The sequence below is a fragment of the Bactrocera latifrons genome, unplaced genomic scaffold, assembly GCF_001853355.1.
Source record: "Bactrocera latifrons isolate USDA-ARS-PBARC rearing strain unplaced genomic scaffold, ASM185335v1 scaffold_4, whole genome shotgun sequence".
In the NCBI taxonomy this organism is placed as follows: Eukaryota; Metazoa; Arthropoda; class Insecta; order Diptera; family Tephritidae; genus Bactrocera; species Bactrocera latifrons.
Genome location: NW_017537045.1, coordinates 2,628,323 through 2,650,352, shown reverse-complemented (window position 1 = coordinate 2,650,352; position 22,030 = coordinate 2,628,323). Strand labels below are relative to the sequence as shown.

The window sequence follows — 22,030 nt, the reverse complement described above, 5'->3', positions numbered from 1 at the left end:
AAAAATAATTATAATTAAAGTGCATTGCCACAAAAATTATTACTTAAAAAATTATATAAAAAACTGCAAAAAAATCGTCAGCACAATTTTGAAGAAAAAATTTACGCCTAAAAACTGCACAACTTGAATTAATAAGCATACTAAACAATCCCCCTCTCTCTCTTGCTCTCATTACAGTTAATCGCCTTTGAACATAACAAAATCATTGAAACGTCTACATAGCCAACAAAATGGGTTTGGGGCGTCAGGAGAATACGCTGGAGAAGCAAATTGGTTGCGTAAAGTACACGCTTTTCTGTCTCAATATTGTCGCATGGATGCTGGCCACGGCGCTGTTCGCGCTTTCCGTCTGGCTGCGCGCCGAAGAGGGTTTCAGCAATTGGCTGACCATTTTACAGGCACAAACCTTTTATATTGGTGTCTACATATTAATTGGCACAAGCATTATCATGATGGCGGTGACATTTTTGGGTTGCCTTAGCGCCTTGATGGAGAACACTTTGGCGCTTTTGGTCTTTCTCGGCACACAGGTGTTTGGTTTTGTCGCTGGTGTGGCCGGTTCGGCGGTTTTGCTCGATTACAGCACCATGCACTCGAGCTTGCAGCCGTTGTTACAGCGCTCGCTGACTTATTTGGTAAGCACCTCGGAGTACTCACATTCATCGTATGTGCTCAATATGATACAGAGCAATATTGGCTGCTGTGGCGCTACGGGACCATGGGATTATTGGAATTTGCATCAACCACTGCCTAACTCATGTCGCGACACCGTGAGCGGTAATTGTTTCTTTAACGGTTGTGTCGATGAGTTGACTTGGTTTTTCGAGGGCAAGACATCTTGGATTGTGGGTGTGGCCCTAGCGTTGGCGATGTTGAATGTGGTGTGCGCCATTTTGAGTTTAGTGCTAGTGCAAGCGGTTAAAAAGGAGGAGGATGAAGCGCAGACTTATCGACGCTGAGTCATTACAAGTAGCGCAAAATAGTAGCAGACGATGTTGGGAGTCGAATATGCAAAATAGTAGTTGCTGGGGATGCGTACGTTTACATTTAGCGATGAATGCGCGCATTGAGTTCCGTTGGAAACCGACAATTTTACAACTTTAGTTTTTTACCACAAAACCGCCGAATGAACTTTTTACATACTACATATGTACATCCTTTTCATGCATTTTAATTTTTACCGTTATCCATTAGAATTTTAAGTTTGGTTAACAAAATGAAAACTTTACAAATATACCTAAGCGCACAAATAGTTTTAATGAAATCGTTAATAAATAAATATTTGTGTTTTCTTCTGCACTTGGAAGAAAATAACAAGAAAACAAGTGTCGTTATCAATCAGCGTTGCTCTTTTTTTCGGGGAACTAAGTATTTAAGATAAATTACAAAAATATTTATTGCTTCAAAGACAATAAATAGCAACTTGAGGTATGAAGCAAGAACATAAAGAAATCTAATAAACTTAAAATTCCAAAAACTTCTTCCAATGATTTTTAACTACATCCGACAGTTAAAGTGGATACTTCAATAAAACAGGACAATAGGCTATCGCAATTTAAATTTTTTATATCCTGAACAGGGTACATATACAAAGATTGAGTACATCGAGCCTTTTTCGTCTGTGCATATATACGCGAGCAGACTCTTATTTTTTGAGATATCGCTCATGAATTTTGCACACATCCTTTTTTCCTCAAGAAGCTGCTCAATTGCGGAAGCGCTCATAACAGATTATTACAGCATAGATTAAATAATCGTTACAACCGCGTAAAGCCGTGCAACTGAACGATAGAAATTTAGTTCTTGCATGGAAAGTTTTTTTTGTCTGTGAAAGGTTTTTTTTTAGCTTAGGTGCAAACGAAGTTAGCGATAGTTTTATTTTATTTAATTTTTTTTGTTTTAATTTAAAACAGCTTCTGAGAAAAAAAAATTTATCACACATGCTTATCGCAACTTTTCTTGGATAAATTTTCACAAAATAAAATATTTCAGTGCACGCCACAACGTTTTATAAATTGTTAACCGATTATTTTATGACTTTGTATAAAAATAAACTCAAACACTACATAAATATTATTTAAAAGTGATACTCACAGATTACTCATGGATAGATCCACCTCCAAGTTAAGATGCTCATGATGATATTTGATAATCGGCACACGCGCTTGCAATATGCGTCGCACATGACAAACACCGGGCAAAAATAGATGTAGCATATCACCAATACTTTCCATTTGTCGTTGCGTTTGCGAACGTCCATTTGTTAGATTCTCCTTAGTGTGAAATACAAGTCGTGACTCTTGATTGCGCTGTTGCACGGTAGTTGCACCAACAACTTCTCGATCAAAACGCAATATTAAATCCAAGTCGCAACCCATTCGACCGAAACCATTCACCGATGAACCAAAGGGTTGTGCATTTGCGTGGGGGAACATACCCGACACCGCTTGTTGCACCTGTAATGCAGCAAGAAAGCGTAAACGCACACCAAGGTCATTAAGCTGAGTGTGTTTATGTAGATATAATATTTGTTGATCTAAGTTTGGTGCCGCACACAAGAGATCCGTCAAAGCATTACTCTCCAACATTGTGGTGCCGTTAACTCCAGCTAAAGTCGCTTTGATGGATTTTGCCGCTGCTTTGAGTGCGCGCTTGCCACTTGTCGCTCTAAACCATAGAAAAGGAGAATGTGCTGGCACACTCGATAATTCATCATTATACGCTGATGCGGTAATAGCCGCAGAGGCTTCTTGTGCATTGCCAAACTCTAATAATATATAGTGCTGTTCCTCTTCCTGTTGTATGCGGTAATGATGTGCACTTAAGATTTCTCCAAAACTAGCGCAATAGTTATACAATTCAGGGAATGAATTTTCTGAATGGACTTGTACCACAATACTGCGAGTGGCTTGTTGTTGGCGCTGTTGCATCATTTCACTGTATGCGATTCTTTCTAAAGTAGAGTTTTGTCAAAATTTAGTATTAAGAAACGAAGGAAATTGCTTACCTTTAGCTTCGCTAGCTAGAGTTCTTGAGGTACATGTTCTGTATAGATGTTTGCTCCAAAATAGAAACTGTTTTGTGTTGTTTCTCATCAAAAAATGCATTATATATTTTATCGAACGATTGACAAGTGCCTTTAAACAGAAATAACATTATAATGATAATAAATATGTATAATTAATATAGTAAAACAGAATATACAAACCAAGGGAACCAAAGTTTAGCGGTCCAAGAAATTCTAAGAGGTTACGTTGAACTAAACAGCTGTTGCTGGTGTTCAGTGATGCAAACTCACGAATATGAAACAAGTAATCGTTATTTGAATAGCCCTCGTTAAATAATACATATGCGAAATAATATTTAAGCGGTTGTTTTTTTTTTCTTAAAAAGCAAAAAAAATTTATTCAAACAATTTTAGTTTTTAATGATTTAAGCATATAGGTTAAATGTCGCGGTTTTACCAATGAATTGAGTGCGTTGGTTTACTTCACAATCTTATAAATAAACATAAAGGACGGCACAATTACGCTGTACCTTTCAAAAATGTGTATTGTATGTTTAAAACTAATTTTCTTTAATTAATTATAACATTTTTATCAAAATAACTTCACAACATGACTTCTGGCCACCCTAGCATTGTGACATTGAACATCTCTGCGTTGCCTGCACGTGCGGTTTATTTTGGCATATCTACCGCTACAAATAGTGAATTCTTGTGTTTTGTTCAGCTTACGTGAGATATACATATTAGTGTATTATAGAATTTAATTTGCAAAATGGCAAAAGACAAACCACAAAAATCAGCAAAAGTGAAGAAAAATGATACAACACAAGATAAAGCCGCATCCAATGCGCCGTCAACGTCATCCGCTATATGGCAGGATGAACGTTTCCAGCACTTGGTCAATGATCCACGTTTTCGTGGTATTCCTATGACACAACGCAAAGTGAAGATAGATAAGCGCTTCCAGGGCATGTTTACTGATAATAAATTTAAAGTGAAGTACACAGTGGATAAGTATGGTCGACGAATTAATAAAAGTAATGCCGACGATCTACGCAAATACTATGAGCTTAATTCTTCAGACACCGAAACAGACGAAGATGAAGGTAAACAACAGAACACAGGTGTTGATGATGACGAAACGGAGGAAGAGTTGGAGCGCCGCAAAGAAGAAAAAGCTATAATTCGTGAAGATGATTCAGGCGAAAGCACGCCCAGTGAAGAGGAGAAAGGTGCAAATGATGAACTCGTTAGCGATGGCGAGGAAGTGTCAAAAGCGCTACGTGAACGTTTATTGAATCCAAATATTGATTATGCACGTGGTGAAGGAAGACTTGTAACGGATTCTTCATCGGATGATGAGTCCACTGATGAAGATGATGATCTTGAGGCAAATATCGATCATGTTTGGGGCGAATTAGATCAAGAAGCGGAGACTACAGATGAGTCTACAAACAGATTGGCGGTTTGTAATATGGACTGGGATCGCATACGTGCTGTGGATTTAATGGTGCTATTTAGTTCATTTCTGCCACCTGGAGGTAGTGTTTTGAGTGTGAAAATTTATCCATCAGAATTTGGAAAAGAGCGTATGCGGGAAGAGGATATACACGGACCTACTGAACTTGTTGGACTTGGAAAGGAGGTGAATGGTGCGCAGGTATTATTTACATAACTTTTAATTAGACATACACTTAACTTTTATATTTGTTCTAGGACGCAGCTGAATCTGGCTCGGACGACGAGGACATAGTCAAAGAGCAAGATAGCGATGCGGAGGAGGGCGATGAATATCACATGGAAAAGCTACGTCAGTATCAATTAAATCGCTTGCGTTACTACTATGCCGTGGCTGTTTTTGACAGCATTGCAACTGCTGACAAAATTTATAAAGAATGCGATGGTATTGAGTATGAGAGTTCAGCAACACGTGTTGATTTACGCTTCATACCCGACGATACCACTTTTGACGAAGACGAGCCAACCGATGTTTGCACTGATTTACCTGATACAAATGGCTATAAACCGCGCCAGTTTACAACAACGGCTTTACAACAGGCTAAAGTCGATTTGACTTGGGATGAAACCGCAGTGGAACGACAAGAACTGGGCGAAAAATTATCCAGCGGAAAATTGAATGAAATTAGTGACAGGGATTTGCGGAAGATGGTTGCTTACAGCAGTGAGGATGATGATGATAGCAGCGAAGAAACAACAGTTGAAGAGGGCCAACAAAATGAGTCTGAGCTGCCAGACAAATCAAATGACAAAGTAAAAACTGAAAAACCTAAAAGAAAAAAAGATGAAATAATTAATAAATACAAAGCGCTGCTTGCGGAAATCAATGAGAAAGAACAGAAAAAGAAGAATAATAAATTTGAAATGGAAATAAGCTGGAATGTAGATCAGCAAACGGACGACAAAGATAAGGATGCAGAAGAATTCGAGGAACAAAACAAGAAACAGCCTCTAACGCCTATTGAAAAAGTGCTGCAAAAACGTAGTGAAAAGAATAAGCAACGCAAAGAGGAACGAAAGAAGAAGAAATTGCAAGCGCGTGGCTTAGATCCGGACGCCGACTATTCCTCGGAATCGGACAGCATACCTGATGGCATCGATATGAACGACCCCTATTTTGCGGAAGAATTCGCTAATGGCGATTACGTTGATCCCAAAGCGAAAAAACATGATAAACTAAAGAAACAACAAAATGATTTGGATAAACAGCAGGCTGCAGAAGAAGCGGAAAAACAAGCGAAAGAGCTGCAACTACTCTTGGACGATGACGATGTAGACGAGCAAGGCAAACAACACTTCAGTTTAGAGAAAATACTTAAATCCGAACAAGAAACCAAATCGAAACGTAAACGACGCAAACAATTGAAAAAATCGAAATCCACAATTGCGGAAGAAACGAAACCGGTCGAAGATAACTTCCAAATAAATATAAATGATGACCGTTTCAAGGCTGTTTACACATCGGCCAAATTCAACATTGATCCCACCGACTCACACTTCAAGAAGACCAAAGCGATGGAATTGATTATACAAGAAAAGCTGAAACGCCGACATGGTGACGAGGGCTTACGAAATGGTAACGATGCTGACACGCAGGAAATCGAAGTCAAAAGACCGAAGAAACAGTTGGAGAACACGCTGTTGGTGAAGAGTTTGAAGCGCAAAATTCAAATGAAGCAGCAGAAGTGATTGTTTTTTTTTATTGTTCTTGTTAAATTTACATAGATAAAGTTGTGTGTGTGTAAAAAGTTCAGAATGAAGTTTTAGTGTCAAAATATGCTAAAATTATTAATTTACAATTTTAACCTTAAAAAAGTGAAAATAAAAATTTTCATGTGAATTTCATAAAAACTATGAGCCACATATGTTTATATTTTAACAATGTATGTATGTTTTACTGTGTGATGAATATGTTGTGTTGAATGCGAGCGCAAGCTGTGCAACATTTTTTACAAAATTTTTAATTTTTTTTGTGTTAAAGCGACTGCTACATAAAATGCGGGCAGGTGAGTTTATAATTAATTAAAGTACATAATATTTAGAGTATTTGTAATATTAAATGATATGAGAAATATGTTTCATATAATTAGTGTATGTTTGATAAAAAAACCGTAGCATAAGTTTGATGTTGTTTTTGTGTGTCGGGCAGAACTCTGCCGAGTCGGCGGTTCTTGTTGCAGCGGCAGAATAATGCCGAGTTGAAAGTTCTGGGCCAGATAAAAATCCGGGTCCGTTCCGATTACGTAGGCCCGACGAAGTAATATTCGATTGGCCGAATAAATTTAGGGAATATGTATGTATAATTATGGCACAGTCCCAATTACCACAACAGTCGAGTCAATATAACCCGAACTTATTATTTTTATCCAACCAAAGACTTTCAACTCGACGGCATTATTAAAAGTTATTTAAGAACTATTTTTTGCAGTCCAAACCACAACAACAAAAACCGTTATGGATAACAGTTTTGAGGTTATGTGAGATGTGGGAAGTTTAAAAATCCGCAAAAAGCGCAATAAACTTAAATCTATTTAAGCTAAATTTAACATTTTATCTTACTAGTTTACATAACTATATACATGCATATGTACATAAGTATGTAAGTATGTACGTAGACTAATTTTAGACCTCCCACTATCGCTTGCATTCATTCGTTTCAATTACTTAGCCTCGGGCATGGCTCATAACCCTGTATCAGCTGCCTATAAAGTTGCGCCACCTTGCTGTTCTTCAAGCAAACGCTGCCACCGCCGCGCACCAGCTGATCCCGCTGTCGATTAATGTCGCCCACACAAAGCCAATCCGCACCGCCGACACGCCAACGCCAAAGCTGAAAACCGCTCTCCTGCGACACCGCCCATTTGGAGTGATCGGATGTGGTATTGAAAGCGATTTGCAGGTGCTGTTCTTTGATCTCTTGTATGTTGTAGACTCTGCGATGTGAAAATAAGTATATTGGAATTTTATATTTTTAAATCAATAATTTCTCTACTCACTTGTCGCTCCGCGTGCAGTTGGTTTCCAAATTACCGCCACCATTACGCCAGGTCTCCACCAGCAGATTGACGTCCAGCGCCGGCGCTATGACATCCTCATACAGTTCCGTTACCGCCTTGCCGCTCTTCGCAAACGATTTGAATTTTGTGCCGCCGAGCGTCGCCAGCTTGACTTTATTTTGAAAAGGTGCCTCCCGCTGCCACTTACCCGCCACCACCTGCTGCAGTATGGGAAAGCGTGCTAGCACCGCGTCGGGTGTGCGCGTGTAGTATATCAACGGCACCATTAGCCGCAATTGCGTGGCCACTTTATCCACTTCGCTGGCCTGCAATGACATGCAGAGAAAACTCTGCCCATAACGCCCGCCTGTGAGCGGATATTTGTAAACTGGTATTTCCGGGTAACGCGGCACCGAATGCACCAACCACACTGCCGTCTCGCCGTCTGTCGCCAGCAGTCCCTTGGCGTGTGCTTTCGGCGTGCTCGAATTACTGTTGGGCTTCTGGTCATTGTAGGCCAACAATAGCACGCGCTCATCGTTGAAGAGCGGTTGCAGCAGTTTACCTGGCATGGAGTCGGTCGAGGTGACTTCGTGTGTCGATAGACGCCAGATGTCATAGCTGTTGCTTGTAATGTAGAGGTAGTTGAAGCCGCTGCTGTTGCGTCGGGCGCCGTACTGTGTGTGTATGCGCGGCAATTTGTACATGTAGAACCTGTGGGGAAGATGATTGTGAAGCTATTATTTCTTATATTCATGCTGTTTTGGGCTCACCAGTCAACTAATGCGCCATTTTCGTCCCGGCATGCTACATTGGGCGTCGCTTGCTTCGCAGCCAAGCTGCAGAGAATGGGCAACAAGCCAAGCAGCAAGAGTTCGCGACGCATAACGGTTATTTCAGCAATTTAAATAAAATTCCAGCAAAAGTAAACACTCTTCACCTAAAAAGATTCTAAAAAATCACTTGTGTCCAAAAAAAAGTCCGTCCTGCTTTCAATGAGCTCAGTTTGAAACTGAGTTCCGTAAAGTCGCTCAATTTAATATAAGCACTTGCGCCTCGCAGCATAATCGAAACTCATAAGTCATTGAGAACAAAGTAGCTACATCAGTGAATCAAGCGTGCTATCTTTTGCCATTGCTTACTGAAATCTTTTGTAATATTTAAAATGAGTCAGCCGCTACGATAAGCTAGTATTATATTGCAAATGCTACGAACGACCCTGTAGGGAAAGCCAATATTTCTGAAGTGGTTAGAGACTAATGAATTTGGAACTACTATTGGGCCGAAAAGGAAAGTAGGTAACGTCGGATACCCTACAAAATGTATATGTAAATGTTCAGCATGATGAGCTGTGTCGATTTAGCCATGTGCGTCTGTTTGTCTGTCTATATAAACACTAATTAGACCCTCAGATATATAGGTATTCTCTTATACACATCTAGATGTGTATTTAAGTCTATATATATACATAAGTTTGTAAAAATTTGAATTTTATTTATATTCATAAATGATATAATTGCACTAAAATAAATATAACGAAATATATAATTGAAAAAAAAACAACGTCTACCATAATTATTTCTTAAGTTAAATAAACAGCTTTGGTGGAAAGCTCAATTTCTTTATATATAATTATTATTATTGGATAATCTGAGCGTTAGCCAGCGAAAGCTAAAAAAAATTAGCACAAAGCTTTCATAGAAGCTCACTCTTTCTAAACGCCATAAGCTTTAAGTGTTGTTGAAATGGAGATTTTATGTTAAACGCACTTGTCTGTCAAAGTCTTCCACTGTTGGCTTAATGACCGCAGAAATAAAATGTATTAATAAGCAGTATTCGACTTAATATGTCGTTTAGCCGCTCTAGGTCTAAGCTCTCTATTGTTGCAGGAATCAGCGGCTCAAATAATGCATGAGGCTATCTCTCTCCCACTGCCGCTCTTTCTTTCTCTCTCTCGCTCTCTCTGGGTGGCATTCGCTAAGGGTCACTAGCTGGGTCTTCTGTTATTTGATAAGTAATATCAATATCAAATATGGAAATTGCTACAGAATAAACAGTCGTTTGTTTGTCTGTTTCATATGCTAAATACCAGAGTTTCAATATTAACCCAGTACTGCGAAGCTTCAGATGATTTCAAACTTCTTTCTCCGACTTAATAGTTCAGTTCTTCGTCAGTAGGGTTCGCAAATAATATTCTATGAGCTCTCAAAGTATGATTTTAGAACTTTTCTTGTTTTTCGTGCTGTAGAAACGCTCTCCATGATTTTTTCTCTTGGAAACAGCTGATTTCAAACTTTCTCTGAGATATTAGATCACTTTTTTGAATATACGATTTGTACACAATATTATGTGATCTCATTTTCCCAGCATTAAAAGGAAATTTATTCCAGTAATTTATAAAAAATAACTAGAAAAAATGTTAACCTCAGTAGCGCAGAAACTATAATACGTTTCACGGTTTCTATAAAAGATCTTAATTATCATCGGTCAGTTTGTATGGCATCATTATGTGATAGTAATCCGATCACAATAATTTTTTCGAAGTTTGTACCTTTGACTTGGGCGATAACGCAACAGTTTGTGAAGATATCTAATTAAAGACAAATATTTTCATACAAGAACTTGATTTTGGTCGTTCAGCTTGTATGGGAGTTTTAGACTATAGTGAAGCGATATCGGTTGCTCCGCCAAATGAGCAGCTTTTTAGTGTAAAAAAAAACTACGCACAATTTTTAACCAATATATATATACCAATATANTAAATAGCTTTTAGTAATAATAATAATAATAATAATAGTATTTAATAGGTAATCATAATAATAATAATAGCATTACTTCATATACGTACATATATCGCGTGCTGTTTGCTTACACTGGAGCTACAAACATCTGAGCGCGCCCAAGCGCCTCAGTAAATTTACACACATTCATAGCTTTTCTACCAATTCTTTATCCATATGTATATGTATATCAATAACTAATTGCTACGCAGTCTGCGCTGCGTCATTATCATTACAGTGAGATAATTCATTATCTGAATACAAAAAGCTTCCGCTTACACGGCACCTAGAATTCCTACTAATTCGCGTTTGCGCTGCTTAAAACTGCTCACTGTCGTCGTACTGTGCGCTCGCGACTTTCCTCACGATGTAGTCCATGGCGCGGCGGTGACGCACTGCCATTGCTGGCGCGCGTCTTACGCGAGCGCTTAAACTTCGCCATATCCTCGCCGAAGACATCGCCGGTACGCAGCGCCGATATTAGATCATCGAACTCGCCTTTATTGTTGTCGCCTGTTTTCGCCGGCAAATCGCGACCCGTCGTACTCGCAGACGACGTAAGTCCTAAATTGCGCGCCACCGACGACATTAATCCCTCTTTGTTCTTGCGTTCGATGGTGCGTTTCTTAAGTTCGGCCTCCTGTTTGGCACGTTTCTCATCCTCCTCCTGACGCTTACGGAAGTTGTCGTTATCTTGACGCGCTTCTGTGAACGCGGTCAAGAATGTGTCGAAAATGCCGAAGAACTCATCGGGTTGTAGCACAGCGCCGTCTTCACCGAATAGGCGCACGGCGCGATCGAAACGCGTCTTCATATCTTGGAATTTGTCTTCCAATTCGGCGAAACGCACCGAAGCTTGCGCGTGGAATTCGCGCATAACAGGTAGAAAGCGATCGCCCGTTTGTGCTGGGCCCGCAGAGCGATGGAATTCGATTTCACGCGCCACATCCGCTAAACCGGTACGCAACATTTGTATGTCTTTGTCCATCTCGGCAAGCGAGACTTTGGACGCCTCACGTACGTGCGGTATGTCATCCTCAAGTTTAAGCAAATCTTTGAATTTCTTATCGATCATTTGCACTAGATAGTGCAGTAGCGTGGTACCTTTGGCGGCGCTGGATTTGGTGTCACCTAGACGATTCAGTGAGGCGAGCCGGAAGCCAGAGGCATTGCCGCGCGCTCCCCGGTTCATGTAGTTACCTGAAAGTGCAAAGGAAAGTAATATTAAAATTCGAAACGCAAGTTACTGAAGATCTACCTGCCTATCAATTAGTATTTGAACCTTCACGACTAGCGCAACATGGGTCTATTCCAAACCGTGTGTCATAATTAAGATTATATCGCAACAACCTGTTGTTTTATGGTAACATTCCTGTGCTTTTGAGACAATTCTTACAAGGTTCCACACCTCTTGAACGGTTCGAAATTCTCAATAGAAAATTCAGATTTTTGCGGACTTACATGCCCTGTGCGTATATCATTCAATATACGTTTTTGTAAAGCCGAATTTTTTGGGATAAGTTCTTAAAACTTCCTTTATCAGTAATCGGATATCTCTTTACCGGAGGTTTACATCTATCTTATCTTTCAACTAAAAATTGTTCGTGTATTTTATTCGTAAATGAGCGTCACTTAAATAGCCATCTAGTCGATGAAGACCTTAATAACCCGAAATGACGATCGCAGACGATTGATTCACAAAGAATCATCACAGAGCCCGAACAACTGATCCTAAGATCATAAGCTTAAAACTATGAGTTTTTGTAGATAAATTCAAAATCGACTTGATAACTCGAAAGATCGAAAGCAGTCGATTGACTCTCAAAATGTGACGCACAGAGGTTAAACATAAATCATATTGACGTGAGCTTCTACGCTAAAATCTCTTTTCCGTCCAAGCTCCGACGCGACAATTCGTCTCTTCGATCAATTTTTGACGTTGGATCTATGTCCATCATAACGTTGCCGAATTGGCAGACTCCCTCCAAAACGACCACTTCAAAAACTTAATTTATGTAACTAATTCTCTTCTAATATTAAAAGATTCTACAAGAACCTGAGGTTCAAGTTCTTCAAATAAGATTTCACTCACCCAACGCCAGCACCAGTTCCAGTAACTTGCGTAAACGTCTCGAACGCGCTATCTCCCGTGATGCCTCCATAACACTGCGTATGCGCGGTATCAGATCATTGACCGTGATCATAAAGCGTTTCTTATAGTGAAGACTCTTCAAACGCTGCTCATAGTGAGGGATTCTGGGTAAAATTTAAGTAAACAAATAGTTAAGACCTAACCTTTGAATGAAATAATTAAACATACTTAGAAATTTCGTAAAGAAAACGATCAGCCCGCGCCAAAGACTCAATATCTTCGCTATGTTCGTCTAGTAGTGCGCGCTCCTCAGCCGAGGGTGTAAACTTCAGCAGTTGTTCCACCATGTCAAGAGCTAACTGCTCATTGCTGTCCATTGACAAAATGGCTCTGTGGAGGGAGAAGTTAAAAGAAAATTAGTAAGAGTAGCTTTGTAAGAAGCTTTGCTTAGGCAGAGGTCGGTCAACAAATATCTTCTACTTTAAAAAATATTTTTTACTCACTTGGAGATCTCCTCATCACTCATCTTTAATTTACTCAAGAGTATTGTGCAGTTTTGTGCACGTCGTCCATCAATGACGGAGAGTATCTTTGTGCGCTGCTTGCCCATAACTCTTAGATCTTCCACAGAACCGTCATTCTTGAGGTAAATAAAGCAAAAATTAATTTAAAATAAACATTCGGCACAAAGAACAACTTACAACCACGCCATTCTTTTGATATGCCGAGAAGAGTTTATCTATCGACTCCAACTCCATGTTATTGTACCATTTTGACTCATCCAATTCACTCCAAACCGTACCTTGCACCTTGGCATCGGGCAATTTGGACCAATTGAAGCTCTTTAGCGGATTCGAAGGTTGTGGCACATTCTTTTTGGGCACCTCAGTTTTAGGTGGTGGCGGCGCTATAGTTTAAATGCGCATTAAGTGCTGTTAATTTCATGCGAACTTTGTATCTACTCACCCATTGTTGGCGCCATAGCGGGTGGGGCTGGTGCACCGGGACATGGTGGTGGTGGCGGCGGCGCTGCGGCCATCGGTGGCGGTGGTGGTGGCACTGCTTTCATCGGTGGCGGCGGTGGTGGTGGTGATACGGCGCCATTGCAACCGGTAAGACCGGCCACCTTTTGATCGTCCGGTATACTACCTTCGGTGACTAGCCGTTCGAGACGTGTGCGCTCTTGTTGTTCGGTCATGAGACGATGTTGCAGATCCTCCGCTTTCATTTCTGCGGTCTGTGCGCGTTGTACGGCTTGCGAATGATTCGCCGACTCCTTTTCCAGTCGTTCACGCATGCGCGCCAAACTCGTCTCCAAATCCTCCTTTTCCTGTTGACGCTGATCCAGCTCTTGCTCCTTTTTGGCGAGACGCGATTGCACTTCGAAATTTTCACGCTCCAGTTCGTCGGCACGTTTACGCGCCTGTGTGAGTTCCTCTTCTTTTACCAGCAATTGCACGATTTCGCTAACGTTTATTTGTAGCGGCGCGACATCGGGATCACGTGGTGTTAGCGAGGGTAGCTTCTCTTTATTGGGATCATCGGGATCGATATCGCTTTGTGGTCGTCCCTCGGTCTGTAGCACGATCTGTTGCACGACGCGATCGAACATCAGCCAGTGCTGTGTACAAGGTCCAGTATCTATGTAAAGAAAAAGAAGGAAGTTGAGAGTAATAGCAGGGAATAAGAGAGTTATGTCACTCACATGGCAACAAGAGCATGTGCTCTAGCAGCGATAATAAATGTGCATACGCGGGCGAGTGGCTCAATTTGCGACGCAGCAAATCAAACATAGCTGTGGCGCTTTTCGTATCCACATGTTCGTGATTAAATTTGCGCGCCAGTTCCTTTTCATCTTCGGCGCGCACCATTTCGAAGAAGTCCTGTGGTTTCGTTCATATAAAATGAGTGTGAAAACTTTTGTTGAGTACCAACTTGTACTTACCAAATGCCGATCCAATGTTTCGTTCTCGTGCTTGCGCAGTTTATCGATGACCGGTTGTATGCCGAGCATGAGAAACTCATAACGCAAGTGTAGACGGAACTCGAGACTCTCTTGGCCGGGTCCGTAGTTGAGCACGGCGTTGATAAATGACATGATGGCGGTTTGCAGATTGATATTGTCGTTATAGGTGCCCCTCGTGCGATCCAGGTCATTTATGACGGTCTAAAAGAGGCGTAACCATCAAAGATCTTTTCTTTTGTTTTATTAAACTCATAACTCACCTGAAACCGCACGCGCTCCGCCGCGAATTCCTGAAAGTTCAACATAGCCTGCAATACTTTGCGATGTCCGCCTGGCACTAAACAGACAGCGCCCAGAATTTCCAATGCCGCAATTTTAGTTTTGACATTGTCCGCCACCAGTGAACGTGCGATCGTGTCGATCGATGTGGGATGCGCCAGTACATGCGCGCGCCCGGTCTAGAACGACAAAAAACGGCGGGTCTTCAAATATGTTTTTTCTCATGTCGATACCTAAACTTACCGAGTTGTTCATTAACGCTTTGATGCAACCAATAATTCTCGTATGCAGTAAACTATTCACGACGCATACGTCCATCTTCTGTAGCAGATTTAGTAGACAAGGCAAACCGTCCAGATCGACAAAACGCAAGACAAAGCTGTGTGCCGACGTGCGTAACGCCGTTTTCAACGCGTCAAGAAACGGTCCATGGCTTTCGATACGTATATAATATTCATGGCTGTTGGAATCTTCGAAGCTGAGACTCACATAACGCACTAAGGTCTTTAGGTTTTCAATGTAGTACTCAGCTGTGGGTGGTTGTGTGATTGATGTGGTGTTACCATCAGTGGTATCGATCGGTTGTTTGCGTGAACAGTATATTTGCCATTTCTTTTGTGGCGGTAAATTGAGCATGGCCTCTTTATTGGGCGCCGTCAGATCGAGTTCTTCGACGAGCTCGGCAAATTTCGCATCCAACTCGTCCACGGGTGGCATTGGTTGTGTGGGTGTGAGTGTTTGTAGCGTGAAAGCGCCTTCAACCACACAAATCTCCGGTGGTTCGTCATCCTGAAAGTAAATAAAATATTGGTGTAAATATTTGTTAAGACTTCTGAGAATAAAAAGAAAACACTTTACACAACTTAAAAATGCATTCAAAGAAGTTTATAATATTCGTTGGCGGATTCAAATTTAAGAAAATTTTAAAAAATCTCCAAACTCTACACTTAAAAAAATTTATTTATATTAATATCTACACTTTTCTATACATCTTACATATAAAAATGTCCGTAATTTAAAAAGTCTCCAAACTCTCCAATACCAAAAAGTTATCATTCGATATTTTTTAATGAATATACATATGAATATAGTAAGACTTCGTTAAGAGTTTGTTGCATTTCAGCAGTAATATTCATAAACCAGTGTGTAGTGTGATTTGCTAACAACAACCATACAACAATATATGTACATATACATATATAGCGGTTATTATCATACATGTACATACCTCATATCTTTTTTTGAATACACTCAGATAAATGAAATTTTCTTTGAAACCGGTGTAGTTATTAGAAAAGGTAAACCTTTTCTTTGTATTAGACTAAACTTTATTGAAAACTAATTTATTTAATATTATTCATGCTTCTGATATAAGAAGTAAAGTTAAATCAAAATTTTATGTATGTAAGTGTTGAAAGTCTCCAAAGTTCTTATTGGTTAATTTGTTATTATTTCGGGTGCTTGTTTATAAATTTGTTGGATTTTGCTATAATTTTGTTGATAAACTATTTTTTCCAAAGTCTACAAACTTTTTGTTAATTCTACTTTTAATTTTTTTCAAATAGCTATGATGATTCATTACATTTTTGGTAGTTAAATTGAATTTCAAAAAGTCTCCAAAATCCCTAACAGTGTGAAATTAACTCTCCGCCTTAATTATGTCAAGCGCTAGTTAGTCCGCCAATTAATTGTCTTATTGTCAAACTCATTCAAATATATTGTTAATTGATCATTTAACAGCAAGTTAATGTTTCGGTAATAGTTTCTGAACTACCCGTTATTCGGTTTCGCTAATTCGTGCAGTATGTGCAAATGGCCAAATCAGCGCACCAAATAAGCTAATAAAGGAAAAATTACAACAAATTTCAATAAATAACGGTAAATCAAGCAGCAGTAACTATGCCAACACCTTAGAAAGTAACCGAACCATAATATGGAGACTTTTACTGCACGCCGAGCAACAAGTAGCCATAGCCATAGCCGCTAATGCATTTTTGATCCGCTTTGTCATTACATACATACCTACATAGTATGCGGAAAATATGTAGTAGCAATCGCTTGCGAATTTTCATTGCGTTTACTGTTATTGTTATTTCAATTTAGCGGCTGTTGCAACTTTCGTAGTCGTTATGATGTAGTGTGCCCACGGCAAGTTTTCCAATACAAACAGATATTATGCCATCAAATTTCGGTGTGAAAGTGAGTATGGCCTTGCAATGTTCACTTAATCGTCTTTACCGTTACTTTAGCGAACTTTGATAACAAATAGCAGAAATCGCTAAAAAAATGGTACGTTTAATTCTGAAACAAACTTTCAATATTTTTTTTAACTTTAATGTCGGTGATAAACTGAAGTGAACCTACGTAAAATGGAAAACTAATGTGCCATAAAATTTTAACGAACTGGAGTGAAGAAATATGTAAAAACTTCCAAATTTTCGAAATGAAGTTTCACGCTGCCTAAATTTCTCGTTGAACTACTTTCTCGCTAAAAGCTATCAAGATATAATCGATATTTTCATCCTTAGACCTGGCAGCTGTGGTGAATTTACAAATTTTCACACTGTCGATAAATAATCGATATCTTTTATAAGTTACTATGTTCGAAATCTATCGATAGTTGTTCAGTTATGGCATTTTACGAATGTAGCGTCAGGCAACGCCTATCTTTCGACCTCATGGAAAAAATCGGTGAATTTATAATTTTTCATACTATCGATAAATAATCACTATTCCTTTAAGTCATAAAAATTGTGAATATGTTTCGCTAGCATTTCCCAATGTTGTATAAGAGTCGAAGCTGTTACAATTTTGTTTATAATCGATAAATAATCGTCATTTATATTTCAAGCATGAAAAGAAGCGATATTAACGGTTGAAGGTTGTTCAACTGTGGCATTTAAAAGTTATTGTGTTTAGCATTTCGATTCTCTCGTCCGTAAATTTTTTATTATCGCAGCAGAAAAGTCGACGACGTTAGAAATTTCATAATCATCGACTAATAGTGAATATGTTTTTTGAAATCATCGAAATGTTCGATTAGCGATATTTATTTAACTGTATTACTTATCGGATATTTATGTAGGTTACAGAGAATATTTATATTATAATCGGCGGTTCTACAATTTAATCGTTATTTTTTAATCATGGTATCGATATATAAAGAAATCAAGAATTCAATAAAAAAATAATGTTTCAATAATTTTTCTCATTATTGATTAATAATCGATATTTTCATTATAAATCACTACATGAAATGAAAGAATGGTTTATGCAATTTTTATAATTATCGATTAATAGTCGATATTATTTAGAGTTTCAATTATTCAGTATTTGTAACAGCTCAGTAGAATAGTCAATAATTTTCGAAATTTTATAATAATCGATATGTTTTTTTAAGCCATGAAAATTTTCGATACTTCTTCAACTGTAGCATTTATAGGATATTGTTTTCGTTTATAGAGCGTAATTATCGAAGCTATAGACTAATCGATAGGTTCTACAATTTTGCTCAGCTTCGATAATAATCGTTATTGTTTTAGTCATGGTATGTAAAAATCGAAAATTCAATGAGGAAGCGATGTTTCGAAAAAATTAATCAGTGTCGATAATTTTTTGTTATAAATAAATCGATAAAATCTGCTATGAATAAATTGTTGTTTCTCATTATCGGTTAATAATCGATATTTTTTTATTGAAAAACAATCGATAAAATAATAGTTGTTTCTACAATTTCTCTAATTACCGACAAGATATTCGATGTTCGATATTCTTATTTAAATAACTAAAATTAGCTCTATTGCAAGTAATATTTTTTTTACCTCTAAAATTTTACAGAAAACAAAGTCTTTTTCATCTTATTAATAAATACTTTTTATGTACTAAGTACAGGTCGCAAAAATTAATTTTTTTCTTCTAAATAATTTTTTAGTTGGATGTAGGGCTAGAGCTAGTCCAAAAGGCATTCCATAAAATTATTAGCGTTATTTACTGCGAAAGAGTGAAGGAGAGTCGAACACTAAAAATTTATCCTGGTTCACACGATCGGTACTACTTCACGAGAACAAATCCAATTCTACAAAAATATTTCTGAAATCGTATACCTACATATGTTTATAGTCACATATGTAAACAACAATTGAAAATTTCTAGTCGCGAAGTTAGAACCTCTGAGATTACTTTGACTCTGGCAAGAAACTTTCTTCTGGTAAAAATATTGTCCGTAAGCACAACGAAGCCATGAAATCGCGCTTCGTATGAAAAATGGTCTATTAGGGAATATTATTAAGGTTCACCCACAGTAATTGGAAGGCAACTTTCAAGGAGTTTTCCAAATATCAGCAGCAACCATTACTTGCTTACATTGTAAATATGTCGATGCGAACAACAATAAAAGCAATAAATTGCATATTTTCACGCTCTAATATGTCGAGAATTTGCTAAGACTTTTAGCAAAGCGCAGCGCTGTGTGAACATCGGCATTTGAGGCAACAATACCAACGCAATCTAATCGGTTTTGAATGAAAGGAAAAGAACACCAATGACTTTCGTTACACTCGAACGATTTTCCATGTCGGCAGCGCGCGCCAGTTTACTAAACACCCATTACCAGAAAATGTGCTTCATAGCAACACATTTGAAGGCACAAGTAAGAGTGATTCAAGTTAGGATGATACCGAAAGAAGTAATGGATGTAATGATTACGGAAATTATCGCAGCAATCGTTTGGCAAAAAATTAGAAAAAATTAGAGAGTGATGAAATGAACAAACAACTGTCATAAATTAAATAACGAAAAGAATGGAAAATAGCTAGGCTTTAATGAAGTAATATATTATGTTCTATTTTATATTAAAAGTATTGTAGTAGACTGAAAATAGCCAGAGGTTAAACAACTTATATAAAACTGCTATATATTATCTTCCTTCATCTATGAAGAGGGATTAGCAAGAGATTGGGATAAATTAAGTAGAGTACCATAATGGAATAGAAAGAGGTTATACCACTTAATTGAGGTGTTCATATATACTCTCCAATAGAAATCTCTTTAATTAATTATGTTATTGCTTTCAAGCGTAATTTTTTTTTGCTGATGTCAGAGACAGCGTGAAGCTAAGTGTACTTGAGGGTATAGTTTGTGGTTTTGCCAAGTCTTATCCTTTTATTAGTGGCTTTGTAGTCTTGATGCTGGTCGACATTGTAGATTCTTAACAGTTTTCAGTCATTTCCGAACACAGCTGGATTTTATAAAAAGGTTCTAAAGCAGAAATATGTTCGAAGGCTTAACTTTGTCAAAGAACTTAGACTTATCTATGTCGTAATAGTTCACGGTATTTGTATCACATCTGCTAAAGATTCATGCAGAAATTTTGATAAAAAATATAGGTGTAAAAACCCGATCTAGGATATTAATATAATATTAATAATATTTTCTTTAAAATAAGGTTTATTGTAAAGAATTGTTAAATGAACAAATCAAAACTACCTTAGTAAGAAATTTTGCGCGAGTATAAAAAATAATGTTTCTCGCTGCATTTACACGAGCCTCACTTCGACAATTACCGCAGCGATTGCGTATACGCCTCGCTGCACAAGCCTTAATGACTGCCGTTGAGTGGCAATCGTTTAGTTAACCCAACGGACGGACGTTGTAAATGCATTGGGCAACACTTTTAGCGGCACACTCACCTGAAAGCACCCACACCAGCCGCGTCTACCACGGAATGCTGGCATTTTCTTCTGTTGCTGATGGCGATAGAACTTTTGCAATGGCGTCTCCTTGGCGCCGTCTGACTTTGGCTCCTTGCCGAATGGATAACTGATGGTGCAGCCTAATATGTTGGTGGTGTAATATGAACTGTTGCCACCACCGGACTCATCTCTGTGTGACTCGGTTAAGATGTCACTGTCGATGTTCACGTTATGTGGTTGTTGTGATTGCTGCTGTTGTTGCTGCTGCTGCCAATAACGTTGCAAACTGTGTAGACAATTGAGTTCGGGCAGTCGCGCCTTCAAACGATTGAAATCGAAACGTTGCTGGAAGGACGCTGATGATGTGTCACTTGTGGCGCTGTTCGTTAGGTGACTGTTGCTTATGTGATTGTTATTATGGTTATTATGATTGTTGTGCGCCTCGTTGTTGCGTTGCTGCTGGGACGGCTTCTGCAGTGTGCTATCCGGCGTCGTCTGTAGGCTGTCGTTGTTGGCGCTGAGCGTGTCGGGTTCGTTGACACAGCTGATGGGACACGACTGAAGAGTCTGTGGAATAAAATAACGATTTATTAGATTGAGAAATTTATTGAAGTTTGAGAAATGAAGTTAAAAAATTCTGAAAAAAACTGTTATACGAAATGAGAAATGTTGCTATCAATTGCTGAATATTTTTTATCCGAATCTAGCATAATTGTCAGTTTCTACTTTGATACTTGGATTTGTATTGAATGGTTGTCAACGTTACAATAAATAATTTATCAAAAGTCTGCAAATTATCTCAAGATTGTATAAATTGCAACGAACCCATAATTGTCTACCGGCTTTAACTCTTAATATATACAAAAAATGTCTACAAAGTCTATAGTAATATCTCTCCAAAGTGTACGGATAAAATCTGATTTAGATATATTTATTTAAACACACTCATTCGTATATTTCTACTCAAGTAAACCTTTAGCTTAAAATAAGCTATATTGAAAAGTCTCCAAATTCCACATTTACAGCCAATTAAACCAAAATTAAAATTTTGTTAATAAATTGACAATTTGGAAATAATAAGCGCCTTAATGTAATTGTCATTCGTAACAGTAAAAAATTCTGCGCTGAAGTGTAGAGTTGATTTTTTAGAAATTATTTTTACACAAAATAAAACATACACAAAGTCTACATTAAAATCACTTCAAAGTGTACTACAAAATCTGATTTATGTTTTTTTAGCCAAAAAAATAAGTATATGCAAAAGTCTCCAAACTCTAAATTTACAACAAAGTAAAAAAAAAATATATTTGTGAATAATTTGTGAATGAAGAAATGATGAGAGCCTTAATAAATTGTAATTTTTGTTGGTATCTAAAAACTCTACACTGAAGTGTAGAGATGATTTTTTAATAAGTAATTTGGTTTTTCGTTATATATATTATTTATTTTTTTGAAAAGTAATTGTTTGCCTTGATAACCATTTTTCAGAAAAAGGTTCAACCTGCTGCGTTGCTATTTATAAATGGGGGACACTAAAAAGTCTCCAAATTGTGTCTTTCTATTACATCGAATTATTTCTGAATTACCCTGTTCCAATATTTAAGGTTTTTAAGAAATCTCTAAGGTCTATAAACTCTACACTTGCAAACAAGTCTATAAATAAAATGAAATTTTTAACGGTATAGCGAATAAAGCTAAAAAT

General features: G+C 38.1%; 5 protein-coding genes across 9 annotated transcripts in view; 2 read left to right on the top strand and 3 right to left on the bottom strand.

Moving 5' to 3' along the window:
• The window catches only part of LOC108972494 (tetraspanin-2A), a 3,247-nt gene extending 1,925 nt beyond the window's left edge, over positions 1-1,322 (top strand). For all 3 annotated transcript variants that reach the window (XM_018939112.1, XM_018939111.1, XM_018939113.1), the window contains exon 2: positions 178-1,322. In XM_018939112.1, coding sequence (XP_018794657.1) covers positions 231-959 — 729 coding nt within the window. In that variant the 5' untranslated portion in view covers positions 178-230 and the 3' untranslated portion in view covers positions 960-1,322. The remainder of the gene's footprint in view (positions 1-177) is intronic.
• The window catches only part of LOC108972493 (poly(A) RNA polymerase, mitochondrial), a 7,988-nt gene extending 4,700 nt beyond the window's left edge, over positions 1-3,288 (bottom strand). Inside the window, exons 1-3 of the mRNA XM_018939109.1 lie at positions 3,209-3,288; positions 3,008-3,137; positions 2,095-2,953 (exon numbers count right to left, since the gene is read on the bottom strand). Coding sequence (XP_018794654.1) covers positions 2,095-2,953; positions 3,008-3,107 — 959 coding nt within the window. The 5' untranslated portion in view covers positions 3,108-3,137; positions 3,209-3,288. The remainder of the gene's footprint in view (positions 1-2,094; positions 2,954-3,007; positions 3,138-3,208) is intronic.
• A 400-nt stretch (positions 3,289-3,688) lies between these two features.
• LOC108972484 (ESF1 homolog) lies at positions 3,689-6,382 on the top strand. Its single transcript, XM_018939100.1, has 2 exons — positions 3,689-4,667; positions 4,724-6,382. Exons 1-2 carry the CDS (start codon positions 3,780-3,782, stop codon positions 6,212-6,214), a joined length of 2,379 nt encoding a protein of 792 aa, XP_018794645.1. The 5' UTR covers positions 3,689-3,779; the 3' UTR covers positions 6,215-6,382.
• On the bottom strand, positions 6,366-8,620 carry LOC108972485 (deoxyribonuclease-2-alpha). The gene is made up of 3 exons (XM_018939101.1): positions 8,295-8,620; positions 7,522-8,235; positions 6,366-7,458 (listed from the first exon to the last, which is right to left on the bottom strand). The coding sequence occupies exons 1-3, from the start codon at positions 8,405-8,407 to the stop codon at positions 7,182-7,184; spliced, it is 1,104 nt and encodes a 367-aa protein (XP_018794646.1). The 5' UTR covers positions 8,408-8,620; the 3' UTR covers positions 6,366-7,181.
• A 1,691-nt stretch (positions 8,621-10,311) lies between these two features.
• LOC108972451 (disheveled-associated activator of morphogenesis 1) overlaps positions 10,312-22,030 on the bottom strand; it is a 199,646-nt gene continuing 187,927 nt past the window's right edge. For all 3 annotated transcript variants that reach the window (XM_018939036.1, XM_018939034.1, XM_018939035.1), the window contains 11 exons: positions 20,326-20,895; positions 14,882-15,427; positions 14,620-14,817; positions 14,339-14,560; positions 14,099-14,276; positions 13,360-14,034; positions 13,095-13,300; positions 12,897-13,033; positions 12,622-12,783; positions 12,394-12,557; positions 10,312-11,501 (listed from right to left, as the gene is read on the bottom strand). In XM_018939036.1, coding sequence (XP_018794581.1) covers positions 10,630-11,501; positions 12,394-12,557; positions 12,622-12,783; positions 12,897-13,033; positions 13,095-13,300; positions 13,360-14,034; positions 14,099-14,276; positions 14,339-14,560; positions 14,620-14,817; positions 14,882-15,427; positions 20,326-20,370 — 3,405 coding nt within the window. In that variant the 5' untranslated portion in view covers positions 20,371-20,895 and the 3' untranslated portion in view covers positions 10,312-10,629. The remainder of the gene's footprint in view (positions 11,502-12,393; positions 12,558-12,621; positions 12,784-12,896; positions 13,034-13,094; positions 13,301-13,359; positions 14,035-14,098; positions 14,277-14,338; positions 14,561-14,619; positions 14,818-14,881; positions 15,428-20,325; positions 20,896-22,030) is intronic.